The 15,791-nt window shown below is 29.9% G+C and overlaps 2 protein-coding genes across 2 annotated transcripts in view; one reads left to right on the top strand and one right to left on the bottom strand.

Annotated features, from left to right (window-relative positions):
- Positions 1-8,317: 8,317 nt before the first annotated feature.
- On the top strand, positions 8,318-9,621 carry LOC105770491 (auxin-responsive protein IAA16). The gene is made up of 4 exons (XM_012591710.2): positions 8,318-8,658; positions 8,767-8,948; positions 9,052-9,160; positions 9,258-9,621. The coding sequence occupies exons 1-4, from the start codon at positions 8,423-8,425 to the stop codon at positions 9,355-9,357; spliced, it is 627 nt and encodes a 208-aa protein (XP_012447164.1). The 5' UTR covers positions 8,318-8,422; the 3' UTR covers positions 9,358-9,621.
- Positions 9,622-13,156: 3,535 nt separating this feature from the next.
- Positions 13,157-15,791, bottom strand: part of LOC105770104 (D-glycerate 3-kinase, chloroplastic) — a 4,126-nt gene continuing 1,491 nt past the window's right edge. Inside the window, exons 2-12 of the mRNA XM_012591159.1 lie at positions 15,433-15,791; positions 15,019-15,098; positions 14,854-14,905; positions 14,733-14,774; positions 14,551-14,629; positions 14,437-14,468; positions 14,297-14,365; positions 14,057-14,131; positions 13,835-13,951; positions 13,597-13,647; positions 13,157-13,501 (exon numbers count right to left, since the gene is read on the bottom strand). The exon at positions 15,433-15,791 is cut by the window's right edge and continues 27 nt beyond it. Coding sequence (XP_012446613.1) covers positions 13,358-13,501; positions 13,597-13,647; positions 13,835-13,951; positions 14,057-14,131; positions 14,297-14,365; positions 14,437-14,468; positions 14,551-14,629; positions 14,733-14,774; positions 14,854-14,905; positions 15,019-15,098; positions 15,433-15,791 — 1,100 coding nt within the window. The 3' untranslated portion in view covers positions 13,157-13,357. The remainder of the gene's footprint in view (positions 13,502-13,596; positions 13,648-13,834; positions 13,952-14,056; positions 14,132-14,296; positions 14,366-14,436; positions 14,469-14,550; positions 14,630-14,732; positions 14,775-14,853; positions 14,906-15,018; positions 15,099-15,432) is intronic.

Below are 15,791 nucleotides of genomic sequence, written 5' to 3'. Positions count from 1 at the left end.
TTTGTGAGTGTTTTTGAATTAATATAATTAAGTATTGTTGTTTTAGATTTATAATAAAAGGTTGTTAGAATCTAATCGGATTAGAGTGAGAATTAAGAGTTTAACTGATTCAACCGATGGCATGTAACAAAAAATAGAGATTTGTTTCGAACCAATAAAAAACCAATAACAAGAAAAGATTTGCTAAAAATTGTATGAGTCGATTTTAAAAATAATTTTGAGTAGTTTTTTAGTCGTATTTATTGACCAAATTATAGAATTTATGCCTATTAATTTTACTCTTTTTTTCTATGGTATTTTTAATTTTTATTTAACTAATGTTAAATCTACCGTTCAATCGGTTCAAACAAAAATTATTGATCCGATTGATTAGACCATCGATTTATTTTTTATACTAAACCTATAAAGAGGTGGGTTATTGCTTGGTCTAGTCGATACTAGTTGAACTTTGAATAAAAATTTTATGAATTAGACTATTTGATTTTCAATTTTAATTATAAAAAGATCAATGTTAATATAAAATAAAATTTAATTATTTAAAATTGTGAGTGTCTCTATATTTGTCAAAACCTAAACTAAGAAAAGAAAATCAAACAATTGCCCATGGCACACTCCAATTTAGATATTTTATCAAATAGCAAACAATGGTTTTGAGGGACTATAATGGTTAATTTTCAATTTTAGTCCCTGTGCTTTATATAACTATATAAAAGGAATGCTATTTTTATACATTATAGAAAATTAGTTATATTTCAATTTTGTTCCCTATATTTTACTTAAATTTGATATTTAATTTCTATATATTTTATGATGTTATTAGTTAGTCCAAATAGTTAATATTCTTAACTTTTCGATTAAAATGTTACATGATTATATATAATTTGAATCCCTAAAGGTCTTAAAGATTGGCATGTGACTCTCCTTTCTTTGGGCTTGCCTTGCATTTTCTTCTTTTACATTATAAGACAATGGTCAAATTTTTGTTTTGACCATTATATTGTGCAGAAACTTGAGATTTGATCTATACACTTTAATTTTTAACATAATTTGGCCCTTTATTTTTATAATGTCATTAGTTGGTCTAAAGAGTTAATGTTATAAACTATTTCAATCAAAATTTTGACATCAATTTTCTTAAGAATAATATTTCAACAAAAAATTATTTTATCATATTGAGCCCAAATGAGTGTTTTTAAGAAAAATCTACATATGTATTTTCAACGTTTTCTTATTGTTACATGACTATCAAGTGATATTTTAGATATCAAAATTTTATATTGGTTAATTTAATAGAAAAATTTTAACAATAATAACAACTGGATCCGAATTTTGAAGTTAAAAAAGAGAGTAGAACTAAATCTTGGAACTCAAAATAAAGAGATTAAATTTAAGATATGTGAAATATATACAAATTAAAAGAAACATATTTTAAGCTTTAAAATTTTATTTATAGTTTAATACAAACAAGTGATTAATAGAAGAAGAGGGACTAAATTCCTAAAAAGCCAAATTGGGATATAAAAATTGAAAACCCAAGTTAAGTTGTACGTTGAACCTAGGTCACTTTTTTTTATTTACTCATTATTCTGTGAACTCAACAATTATGAGAAAATGCGTCAGAAATTTTCAGAAGTGAAACCCCATGTTATCTTATTCCTTTCACGTTTAGAATATTCAATTTTTGTCTCACTTTTTTCATTAGGATTATAATCCTTTCCTAAGTAATATGTCTCCTTTAATTAAAAAAAAAACATGCATTACGTTCTTAATTCTACTTGTAGTTTTTAAAATTAAAACACTTCTCCCACAATAAATATAATAATTTCTTTTTTATGTAAAAAAATGCACATGATTAGCAGCAACTGTGATCTCCAGCTTAAATATTCCTGATACAGAATCTAATCTACATCCTCTCTTAACTAGAAATTCTAAATTCAACCAACAAACCTAACATCTTTCACATCATGTCCGACATATTGCAGTCAGAATATTTAAATGTTGAAGAATATTAATATTTTATATATCTAAAGCTTGCTGTCTTGCTGCCTTAAGATAACATTACCTGCAGCTTTGGGGGTTAGTTAATTTCTCCATTTCCTATGTATGTAAACCATGCTGCCAAATTGATAATTAAGAGAGTAGTCGACAGAGTTAAGTTTGGTAATAAGAGAATTTGATTTGATTCCTGGAGACTAAAGTAATCCCAAATTAGAAGATGATGTCACTTTATGAGTGAGGACGACTCAAGTGGGGAAATTGATCGAAAAATAAATGTGTTAAGAGTTGAAGATCTAGGAGGATTTCTTTTTCTTTTTCCTGTCCGAAATTAGAGGGAAGCAATAAGTACATATTCACATGTTGTGTTGGATGAATTAGATTATTACGAGGCTTTCAGCAAATATACTATATGTTTGCTCCATATATCTAATTAAGTCACGGGTGCTCTTTCTTCAATTTTTAACCTCACAAACAGTTAACAACTGTCATCTTTTTATTTTTTTAATTAATATTCTACATAATCAAATATACAAGGGAACTCTTTACTTGGAGAAATTATTTTATAGATTTTTTTATCCTAAACCCAAAACCCCAAACATCAAATTGTGAACTTGAACCTTAAACTCTAAACCTAAATCCGAACCCTAAACTCGAGTTTAAGATTTAAGGTTTGAGTTTGGGTTTTGAATTCAAGGTTCAAGGTTCGGGGCTCATGGTTTAGAGTTCAGGATCCGGAATAAAAATTTATCAAAATTAAGATTCAATGATATAAAAATAAATTTCTGAAATATTATTAAATAATGAAAAAGTCATAAATGATGTGGTGGAAGAGTAATTTCTCTTTTATTTAACATCTCGTATACCCAAAATATATATAAGCGGTTGGAATCTTTTATTTGGTGGAATTAGATGGTTATGTTAATAGTTAATTTTAATTAGCACATGTGTGCAATATTAGGTGTTGGATAATGAATCCAAGTTTCATTGGATATTATTGACAAATTAGTAGGTAATACTGGGGAATGTTGAAAGCCATGAAGGGAGGAACCAATCCCCTATTTCAAGTCGTATTGTTGATTTTGTTTCATATACCTCTTCTTGTCTACCAATAAGATCTTTTGGAAACAGGAAGATTTATGGTCAAATAATTGCACTTTCTCCATCCATTCAATCCTTCTCTCATCCCCCTTTTCTCTTTAAAATAATGGACACCGTATCTAATTATTATATAATATATTTTTAAAAAAAACAACAATAAAGATATTCAGTTTATATCTATTTTAAGTCCAAATTTGGATACAAGAATTTTGGGTTAAGAGAGAATGAATTTTTAATACATATATTTACCATCGTAATCTTATATAACAAATATAAACTTCAAAAATAATATGATTGTACACTTCAAAACTTTTATTACATTTTTATAAAATGTTCTCTAACAGTTTTAGTTTTTCTTATATATTCATATGTGTCCAAAGATATCTTGACTTTCATATGAAAGTAGTTTCATGTAGCAGCTTGCATAGATAATTAGAGGCGGATCTTTATTAGGACTTAAAACAGGGTCTTAATTTTTAAAATTTTGAAAATTATAATTATATCTTTAATTTATTTCTAAAACTTTTAATTAGGCCCTCCTAAATAATTGAAAATTTTTGTTAAGCCTTTGAAATTTTTAAGAAATTTAATTATACTCTTCAAAATTTTTTAAATATTCATAAAACATCTAAAAATTTTATAATTTTAATTAGATTTACCAAAATTTTAAATAACTTCCACTAAAACCCTTAAAATCTTAAAAGTTTTAATTGAACTCCTAAAATTTAATGTTAAGGTTCATGGTCGCTAACAAATTAAAATTTTCCTAAAAAAATAAAGAAGAAGAAGGAAATTTGTGGACGTCAAGTTGTATTACGAGAGTTTTTAACTAAAATCGAACCATTAATATTAGTTAATCTATTTTTTGTTTGTAAAATGTTAGGATTATGGTGAAAATGATTTATTGGGAAAGGCAATGTGACTCGCGTATCCCGACGATGAAACGACGGGCACGAACCTGCGGATCAAGGATCTGGTAAAATCATCCATGTGGTGAAACTCACGTTTATGTTTCGTATTCACCCTCTTTATTCTTGATATATTTTACAATCAAAAAATAACTTAATTCTTTTCCTTATTATTTCTCGTTTAAACGTTAAAATAATTAATTTTCTAAGTTTTTTTACTATTTTAAAATAAACTTTTAACAACCCAGAAATTATAATAATAAATAGAGATTTAAGTTCTTTTAGTAATTATAACTACATATCTACTGAATTATAAAATCAAATCAGTACATATAATAAATGAAGGAAAAATTAAATAAAATCTATTTATAAAAACCACATATGATTTGATTGGAGATTCACACATGTTAATTGTGCATAGCAAGACTCGAATTTGGATACTAAATGATCCAATTCTTCAAACTTTACCAACAATATCAATACATCATTAATCATAGAGGCTTCGGATGTGTTAGAACGAGATATTTAAAAAAAAATCTAATTTGTATCAAAGTTGCACAACTCAAAAAGAAGTTTTTATCACAAAAACCCAAAAAATTAATTTATTTTTTATAAATTTGTGAGGAATTTCAATAGGAGATTTGAGTTGTTGAATGTTACTTTTCAAAAATCATGAATATGTAATTTTTCGAAACTCATAATTTTATTTTATTTAATACACTCAATTCCATTATAAAAATTATAAAATTTGGTTTAATTTTAATTAATATAATTTTAAATTTATTAAAATATTTATCAACTTGTACAAATTTAACGATATTCATCTTGAATTTTTATATTATTTATTTTAATATAATTTTTTAATTTATAAAATAAAAATAATTTAATTTTTAAAGAATTATTTATCTAAATAAAGTCATAATCACTAGCATTTTGAGTGAATGAATTTTAAAATGTTACCACTTGAAAAAACCTCCAAATATTCAAAACGGAAAGCTATACTCATGATGTAATTTGATTAGGTTAAAGGCAATAGCATAAAAAATAGTGGTTAAGGCTTGTTTGATACCCCAATTACTACAACCTATTCAATCAAATAAATTTCATTTAATTGAGTTTTCTGCAATAATTGAATTTGCAATTAAAATTCATAGCATATTTTATATTTAAGCATCTTTTCAATTTGAGAGATCAATTAATGGATGTAAAAGGACAATCAGTAATTTATATCCAAAAATAAATGTTTTCCAGCTTAAACAATACTATTTTAATTAATTTATATAAAAAAAAAGAATTAAGACAAGATAATATGAGGGAATATATTAAAAAAAAAGGGTTTTAGAATAAAAAAACAATGCAAAGGAGGAGTTGAATTACCGACAAAGAAACATGTTCACATGGAAGCATGGGACCCAGAGAGGAGATGGTCTTCTATCACGTAAAGTTGACTTTTACTCCAAGAACCCAAACATGTGGGTCCCATCAATTTCATGCTTTTTGATTCTATGCCTTTACCTCTATTTAGTATCTATCACATGCATCTTCTTGCTATTATGAGATTGTAGAAATTGGAATAATGCTATGTCCCAATTTGTTTCAACTATTTGGTTATTTTAATTTAGACTGGAAATTAGAAAAGAAAACCTTACCTAATAGCTTTGGTGGGAAAGTTGATTTTTTTCATAGAAAATTAATGGTGTTTAATATTAAAAAGGTTATTGGTTAATAACATATGAAATCATTCAAACAAAAAAAAACAATCGTGTACAGCTTAAAGAAGAAAACTGAAAATGCCCTTTTTCTGAAAATAAGGTTAGTTTCTTTATCATAACAAGGGAGAATTTAGGGGTTGACAGGACCTCACCTCCTAAAATAAAATATTTTAAATTGTATTGTTTCAAATATATTATTTTTATATTTTCTGAGTCCAAGTTTTAAAGGACTATTATGGAAATTAATCTTGTTCTTTTATTCAATGTTGCATGGAATAGGTATCACCAAAGAATAGCTATTACAGGAGGAAAAATAATAAATAAGCAATGGTCATTCCATTGAATGAGTATTACGTTCAATCGAGCAAAAGAATGGTTTACCATTCAATGAATAAGAGGGGAATGTTATTCCACCCCCCAACCAAACATGGTGTAGCATAAATTTGGTTGAATTCAATAAAAATTCAAATAATTAAATAATATTTAAGCGAAATTAGTAAAAATCTGTTTATCGAATTCATTTGGGAATGTATAATGGGAACATTAGGGGAAAATGTTAGTTTTAAATGAAAATTAGGGAAATTGACCCTTTTTTTTTTCAAAACTGGGGCCATGTAGGCAAAAACACACCTTGCAAAAGAAAAATTAAAAATTAAAAAAATAAATATGAGTCCATGGATCCCAACTGTTAGAAAATCGGTTAGATGTGTCGAGGCACATGCAGCAATTGTATGTGTGCATGGAAAACGAAATGTTTGAAATCTCTTATAGTCGCAAGTCCTTTGTTTCAAGTATACACGATATATATGATCCTCTGATGATACCCTCGTCTAGTTTATGAAACTCCGTAACCCGAAATATTTCATTTGGATGCAAGTGACACGCTACCATCATAAAGATTGCTATTGTTTTATTTCCAGACATATCTTTCCTCACTTTCTCGCACCAAATGTGTCTACCTTTTATTTGTTCAACATATTTTCGTGAAACCACCGCACAACCGTGTGATTGAACTTTTTACTTCCTGTTCTTGAAACAAATTAACTGGAATTATTGTCAAATTCGAACCACCTTCCTCTACATCGAAAAAATTGAGCATATAGCTCTAGTATAACATTTCTAGTTGAACAACACATATCAAGTATTAACTTGACATCCATGTCGCCTTTGAGCTCAAATGTATCATATCTTATAGGGTTCATTGACATTAGATATGTATATTTTAAACTCAAAATTCTCCTCTCGCTTAAATTCAAAACTTTCCTTTTAATTATTAATAGAAGCTTGTTTAATTTTATGCTCCGGTTGAAAGTCAATTCTATAGATTGGGCTGGTATAGAAATGACCCCAATTTATGTGTCACAAATTTGACCGTTGTAATAAATAATTACTCTAATTCGTTTACTCATCTTTGGGGAAAAAAAACTTGTTTCACATGTTCAATAAAAAATTAAAACGAAAACATTATACAAAAAAAAAATACTCATTAACCAAATTCAAACATCGTCACTAAATTTACTTGAACTAACTTACTTTGTTAGGTTGATTTTCCAACTTCAAAATTTTAACATCAACAATCTTCTCCTCAATATGCCAATCTTCTACTTGAAATTTAATTGTGAGAACCTCTTCATTTCAATCTTCATTTTATAGGAAATTCTATCACCATATATGAAATATTTTTCAAAATGTTGAAAAGATTGGACATAACTCACAAATAGATAAATAAATAAAAAACTTCTTGATAGAAGTGTTTTTTGAAAAGTTTTCTTCCCAAAATTCTTGGATATTCTTATGACCTGAAAAATCAGTCATGGAAAAGACGAGATGAATTGTAAATTTTATCCCATGAGTCATTTAAAAAGTTATTAAATTTTTCTTGATTTTTTCAAATTCCAAATCAATAACTGTTTTTTTTTTCTATCAAATTTAATCAAACAACTATTTTATTTCAAATTAATAACATTTTTTAATGTAGTATTTTTGTTGATGTAATGAGAGAGAGGAGGAAAATGCATCCCGTTAGACACGCTTTCAGTTAAAATAAAACGCTTTCTAAAGAGTGTATTTTTGTTCCTTATACCCAAATTGACCTATTTATTTAAATTTGAAAAAAACCTATATCCTTAAAATTCATATAGAATCGATATTTTTATCTAATTTTACTAATACAATTTTGAGGTATTCAAAAAGAAAAAAAGAAAAGAGAAAATCGGCAAGCAGTATGATATTATAAATTTAAAATATCAGAAATATAATATTATGATTTATGATGAAACTGCGGGATTCACACAATCATAGCATATCTCTTCATTGTCCTAACAGCAACACTGAAAGAAAAAAGTAATAATCTCTGACTGAAAGTGAAGGGGTCGGGCCCGACCGGCAACCTCCCAGACTTTAAAGCACTCAAAATCACACACAACACAAACACCCACACGCTTCCCGTCATATAATTCCTGTCACCTACCTACATGGACAAATCACAACCGCTCTTTTAAGAACACGTGTCTTCTCGTGAATGGATTTTCCTGTCAGATTCTTCGCCTCCTTTTACATAGTTATTATTATTTATATAAACCCCGAAGGGCCAAAGCAAGCCGAATGTGTTGGTCCAATAATTTAGTGCAAAAACCATCTTCTTTTTTCTGCTTTCTCGTATAGCATCCTGTTTTGGGAAACATTTTTTTTTGAGGGAATCAGAAAATGTCATCGGAGAACGGGAAAAGGTTGCTGGAAACTGATGCCGGCGGCTTGAATTTTGAGGCTACCGAGCTGACTTTAGGGTTACCTGGAGAGCCTAGAGTAACATCGGACGGTGGAGCTAAGTTGGGCAGTAAACGTGGATTTTCCGAAACCGTTGATCTTAAGTTGGGTGACAACAATCGAGAGGTTAAGCTGGGTCACTCCCTCCAAGAAGCTGCTAAGTCTCCTGTTTCAAAGTAAGTCATATATCATCATGGTTTTTTTTTTTTCTAGACTGAATCTCAATGGTTGGTAATAGTTAGTTTAGTGCTTATTTTAATGGTTTGATTGTAAAAATGTTATAGGACACAAGTGGTGGGTTGGCCGCCGGTGAGAGGCTTTGCAAAGAGAGGAAAGAAGAGTTGCAAATATGTAAAAGTGGCGGTGGACGGTGCTCCATATTTAAGGAAAGTTGATCTCGAGATATACAATAGTTATCAGCAGCTGTTAACCTCCCTTGAAGACATGTTTTCATGTTTCACCATAAGTAAGTACCAATTATATCATTTGTCTTTCTTTTTCCTCCTTATTTTTCCCTTTTAATGGTAATATATAAAATTTGGTCATTAAATTGATGATTTCTTTTACAGGAAACTATTTGAACGAGAAGAAAATAGAGCAAGTGAATGGAATTGAGTATATGCCTACATATGAGGATAAGGACGGAGATTGGATGTTGGTGGGAGATGTACCATGGCAGTAAGCTCTTAAAATTGAACTTTTTCATTTGCTCTTCCTCAAGTGTTTTTCTTTTCTAAACTTTTTACTAATTTTTTATTCTTATTTCTTTTTCCAGAATGTTTGTTGAATCTTGCAAACGCTTAAGGTTAATGAAAAGTTCAGAGGCAGTTGGATTAGGTCTAACGACAGGTCCAAAATACTCAAGCACAAATTAAAGAAAGAAGCCTTTTTAATTCAAGCATCCGAGAAAGAAATCATAAAGAATTGTACAGAGGCTTTTTTGCTTTGTTTGAACTTTTTTTTACCTGGCGAGCAGGGTTTTTGACTAAGATATAGACTGCCAAATTGCAAGAAACATAAATTAAATAAGCTGTAATTGTAGTGCATTGATGTTGTGGGCTTTTTTCTCCACATTACTTAATCATCTCTTCTTCCTTTGTTTTCATTTTTCTTAATAAAAGGATTCATTTCAAACTTAATCATCAAAACTTTGGAAATTGATGACTCTGATCATGAAATGTTTCAAACCAAAACCCATTTATTACCATGATTGTCTATGCCCTTTTAATGAACTTCAATCACAGATTATTAAAAAAATCATCCTCAATTTACTACCCAAAAAAAGAAAGATTCCCCAATAACACCTCCCGGCCACAATTAATCAATTATTTCCTTTTTCTACACAAGTTTCCATATACTTGTATTGTACCTAAATAAATTAATCTTTTTTTATTTCTATATTTAATTGATACAATTTAAAAATTAATGATTTATCTGGATGTGAAGTATCAAAGTTGACGATAATATTTAACTTCAAAAATGTTTCATAAGTTAAGAAATATAATTAATACTAAAAATTCTATTATATGCGGATTTAAAATAAAAATATACAATTGATGGAAATAATAAAATTAAAAGATAAATAGTATATTAATAAAAGATGTAATTTAATGGTAATAATAATGTTTTATTTATCTAAACATTTTATTGTTTTTTAATAAAATATTATTAAATAAAATAATTTATTTTAATTACAGAGGGGCCTTTTCGTAATTTTTATAATTAAATTGGCGCCTAATTAACTCGTGACACTAAGTCAATTAAGCACTTAAATATTAACACAATAAATAATTTCTATGAAGTTAGCCCGTCCTTCCGGGTTTTTTGTTTTTTGAATCGTTGAATATTGTTTAGTGCTGAATGTGATCAAACAATATTTTTTGTTTAGTGAGACAAGCTCTCACCTCTTTCTTAAAAAAAAAAAAATCATTATTCTGAGAGGTTATTCCTATGTGATAACAAAATTGTAGTTAATTTGTTCAAAGATAATATTATGGGTGTGATTGATTCAAAGGATAAAAAAAAGAATACAGATGATATTAATTGTCAAAGTCCGACATGTTTTCAGAGAAGCAGATTGCATTGCTAAATCGTGTTCCAGTCATGATTATGAACTGAAGTTTATTGAGTATTCTATGTTTTGTGTTAAATAACTCCTTTAAAAGGACAAAATGGGAAATTCTCATGTAACGATAGTTAAAAAACAAAAACCAAAAACCTGTCCCCTTGGTGCTACAAACCAGCCACGTCCGTCGTTGCTTCTAAGATAGTTATAATTTCGTTTACTGTTCTATAAAAAGAAAACAAAAATCGTTTTCCGCACTATTTTAGTAATCAATTAAAATTTTTATTTATTTTTTAATCAATGAAACTTTTGATTTAGTCTAATAATATCAAGATAAATAATTTTTTGATAATTTTAATATTTAAATTGATATTTAAGAGATTTTATCCCATTAAATACTTGAATTTAATTTCATAATTCAAATAATCAAGTGTTAATATGGACCAAAAGACAAGTCCATATATCAATTTGAACCAAAAGTGAAATTTAGATGTCTAATTGGGACAAAAATAAATTGTAGGTATCATGTTGAACCTTAAAAGCCTAGGACAAAAAATTAAAATCATTTTGAATTTAATCTGAATCTTTAACCCAAGTTGAGGTTTCAAAATGTATATTTATGGAGGTGTATTGTGTATAAGGTGAAACATGAATAAGGTATAAAGAAAGAAGTAAATTTATTTACTATATTTAAATGACTTATTGAATTGACGTTACTTTTAAATTCAACTCAACTCAAATATTGAATAATTATTAAAATTATTTCCTTTTGCAAAATCATAAACATTACTAGGATAGTTTTATCGTTTCAAATAATATGAAATCTAAAATAAATATGTTTAATGGATTTAAACTTAATACACCATAATTTTTTTTACGATTTTATCATTTTAATTAAAGCTCTCGATTTTTTATAAATATATTTATTTTCTTCATTCTCTAATGCTTTTTGGTCTCTGTTCCGACATAATAAGAGGTCCCCCCTCTACATGCGAGACGAGGACTGCCACAACGTTGGGTTTCATCGAAATAAGGTTGGCTTTGGTCTCTCTCTCTCTCTAGCTGCTGGTTGGCTCCATGGTGTTCTCTGGTTTTGCTTTTCATTCGTCTTTTAGATTGCGGGTTTTTCCACCATCTTTTTTTTTCCCCTTTCAAATAGAGATATATATTAACTTTTTTCCTCCCAAAAGAAAAAAAGAAAGTTTTTCATGATGAATGAACGCGAGCAACAGTGGTTTTTGGACCTGAGTCCTTTTTACTTTCCTTTCGATCGAGTAGCCTTTGTTGGACCCTTAGTGCCACCTTGTTATTTGCTCAGATTCCCTAGAGAAATGGAAAATTAATCATTATTATATCAATAATTTCAATTAGAATAAAGTAATATAATTAAATGATTAATTCAAATGTAAAAAAACCCTACATTTGTAAGTAAGAGAAAACTCAAACTTAAAAATTTAAAATTCTTAAGAGCTCATTTTTACCATGCAACTCATCACTGATTCTGTTTTCGAATTTTTCTTGCATATTGAGCTATTAATTTTGTTCGTTCAAGGAGTTAGACCTAATTATTACCTCAAAAATAGATAGACAACTTAGAGACTTGTTAATATAATTTATTTCTTAGTTATAAGATGTAAATGGGAGAGATTGAATCTAAGACTAATTAATTTCCCTAGTATCATATTATCTATACTTTTTAGATGAAATTAATTGAAAAATAACTTAAAAAGAAACACGAAAATTTATTATAAAGGTATTTATATATTTAAATAATTTATATAAATAGCTTAAACTACAATTTTAAAATAAATAACTTGGTTGAGACATTTAAAATCTTCTAGATGCAATAAAATTTCAAATTAACTCAATATTTCTATATACATCTTCAAACAATGTATTTAACATAGTTAAATAAATATAAATCATATTTACACTAATATAAGTTGTATGCATAAAGCTTGAAAGATTCAATATAATAAATAAAGAGGGACCTCAAGCTTTGCCCCAAAGAGGAAAAATCTATAGCGTGCACGATTGCTCTTTGATTTATCAAGTAAAAAACCGGATTAGAAGGTGTAATACGGATTCTTAATCATGCATTTTATTTTATTCTTCCTATAATTATTTATATTTTTATTTAACAATGCATCATTAACTCTTTTTTCTTTTTTCTTTTTAGGATCAATTAAACTGGAAACTTTGGTCGCTTGAACTTGAAATTGAAAATTTGAAGCTTAGCTCAAAATTAAACCAATTTCACTTAAAAAAGTTAAGATTGGCTCAAAATTCAATAGCTTTTGAATACCCTGATCCCAACCCATTCGTGAATGTCGAGCTAAGGGCTGGCCCAATATAGTACATATTGAGTGAATGAAACCTTGTCTGGTTTTTCTTTTTGGCCCGCGAAAATTCATTCATTTAAGACTAGCACTAAAACTAGAACGAAAGGGGAACAGGAGGCTGACAGATGTTGGAACCAACAATCGATCAATTGAAGAAGGGTTCTATAGTTGGCTTCAAATATTCAAGTGAAGTAGAGCGACTGTGCGACGCATTTTCAGCCACCCAAAAGCATATTAAAATATATATTCATTCATACCAATGACAGCTTGATTTCAAGCAGTGGGCCGTTCTGTATATATTAGACTGACGGGCATAGTTCAAACATTTCTCATTTACAAATCTCAAATTGATTGCAAACACATGGGTGGATCATGAAATAATTAGTTTACAAGTAGTTAAACCACACGACACATCCAAGAAATCAAAATTGGATCCGAAACTGATATTCATCAACAACAACAAATGATTTAGATCCCAAAGATGGGATTTCTGGCTTCATCGATTTCAATGAGTAGGAGATGGTTTGGATGTGATCCATTTGGTCCTTCAGAATACAGGGTTGGAAGGTAAGCTTTATAAGCAGGTAGGTAACGTGAAACAAAATCTTTCACCTGTCAATATCCCCCACAGTTTTTGAATTAGATATCAAAAGGATATATTTATATATATATATAAAACTTTGGTGAATGTAAATATGTATATGCACCTCCTCATCTGACATTCCAGGTTTTCCTGCCTGCCTCATGGCTATCTCAGCCTGCCCAAAATCATTTTCAACCAATACTATTAGAAAAATCTATGCTTCTACCACTTAAAAAGGAGGTTTGTCCAAACTAACTCATCCTTTTTCTTAAAGCATTCGTGTCCATATGTGGTCTGGGTAACATAGCTATATAGCCTATAGGGAATGTGACTGATAAGAGTAGTTCAATATAAGAACCAACCTGCAGACGCCACTGGTACACACAACTTGGGTCCTGAATTTTGATCACAATCCAAGCCTTAATGAACTTGTCCCATGCATCATAATATGCTTCTAGGTTTTTGTTCACTATTTCCAGCTGTAACATCAATCACCATCAGCTTCATCTCCAAAATCAGTTTGGTGTTAGAATAACATAAATAAATACTAAATCCGTAGCAGCAAGACCGAAAGCGCACTTGACCTGTGGATCAACAGCTTTAACAACTTCATTCGCAAGGGGTTTGAAGCCAAGCATCCAGCCTTCATACAGAACAACCTGATTGAATTTAAAGAAGGCCAACGAAATGAACATCTTGCCTAATTCATACTAGCATAATTATGTTATGGAAATCATTTTCAATACATTCACATAATGGATCACGTTACTCTTTCAACCAAACTGTACCCACCATTCCCCACCTCTAGCTCAACATTCTCTTACCGTTAGTGGTCCCTCAACTTCTGGCCATGTCGAAGAATCAGCTCTGTCACCTCTCCCACTATATGCAGACTGTAAACAACAATGTTGTTGGTACGCAATTGGAATGAAACGGCCAGTAAAAATGGTGATATTGTGCTTACTTTATCATATCGAGGAAGCTTCATCTTCATGCCTGTTTAACTCAAACCAAGTCAACAACAAAGAGATGAACAAATGATGAACCGTAACATGGAAAGATGAGTGTTGAACACTACCTTCTTTAGTCAACTTGCTCAGAGCTGTCAGTGTTTCAACGGAGAATGGAAGATCATGGCTCCCAGCATTTCCTCGCAACTGAAATAAGAAAACCATTTTATTCTTGTGTGAGTAACAAAACAATTGCTCCCCCATTAAGTCTGAAAAGCAAATACAATGAAGAAATCATTAGTCACCTCACCTCTAAAAGAGTATTTCCTGGGTTCTGTTCTCTCAATTCGGCCTATTATCAATTGCACACTGTGTCAGAAAATGATGAGAAAAATGTAAAACATTTTAGGAAAAATTATTATTAGTAGTACCTGACCTCCTGCTGTCAAATAGAAATCATCTATAGATAATGTTGCAGAGTTCCTGAGATTATGGTGGATGTTAGTAATTTCATTTGTTTCCACTTGCTCGATTTACGTTACTAAACCAGATACGAATTACTTCTACTTAATAAATTCCAATGCCCTTCAAGCTACCTGCCAGTGATCCTGAAAAGATAATCAAGAGCAAATACAAGTGTGGTCTTCCCACAACCCTGTGGTGCACTGAAACCAATCTGCCATTTCCACAAGATTAAAAGAACCGGTCAAGTATGCCACCTGCACTGCTCTTTCACTATCCTAATGGAATGAAATGTAACAGGGCTTTTTTGCTAACACTGCCCCAGCACTGTTTTAAGGTTCATTAATGTACTAGTTATATGTAGTACTAACATTGTATTGATGCAGTGGTTGACAATTTCATCTACATTTTCAATGCATTGGGTGAAGATATTACTATATATATAACCTTAAAAGAGTGCCCTTAGGGTAGCAAAACCCAATAGAATACACTACTGAAATGTGCACAAAGAATGAGAACACCAACACACACAACGATTATATCCATACCACTAACGGAGGTATCTCTTCTCCGTCTTTAAATTTGGACGCATGCTGTGATATCTGGTCTTCACACCACACAAAGACTGGTATGTAGTAGTGATAAAACCTTGCTTTCTGAGGAGTAGTAAGGTAAAGTTCATCCAGCTGAAACAATCGACAAAGCTTCGAGCCATAAAACAACCACTTGTCAATAGACTCTGCCACCTTTTCTTGGGTCAGTCCCATTTTGTCGACAAGAGGACCAGAGCATATGAACTCGAAGAGGTCCTCGACGGAGGCAACTTCAGCAGGTTTCGTGCGAAAAACTGAATATATTGGACCCTGCCTCGATCCACTACCACTGCTCGCATCATCATGCAAGGGAT

This window comes from Gossypium raimondii, chromosome 5 (genome assembly GCF_025698545.1).
Source record: "Gossypium raimondii isolate GPD5lz chromosome 5, ASM2569854v1, whole genome shotgun sequence".
NCBI classification, from domain to species: domain Eukaryota; kingdom Viridiplantae; phylum Streptophyta; class Magnoliopsida; order Malvales; family Malvaceae; genus Gossypium; species Gossypium raimondii.
The sequence above is the reverse complement of the archived record's forward strand: the minus strand, read 5'-3'. Positions and strand labels throughout refer to the sequence as shown.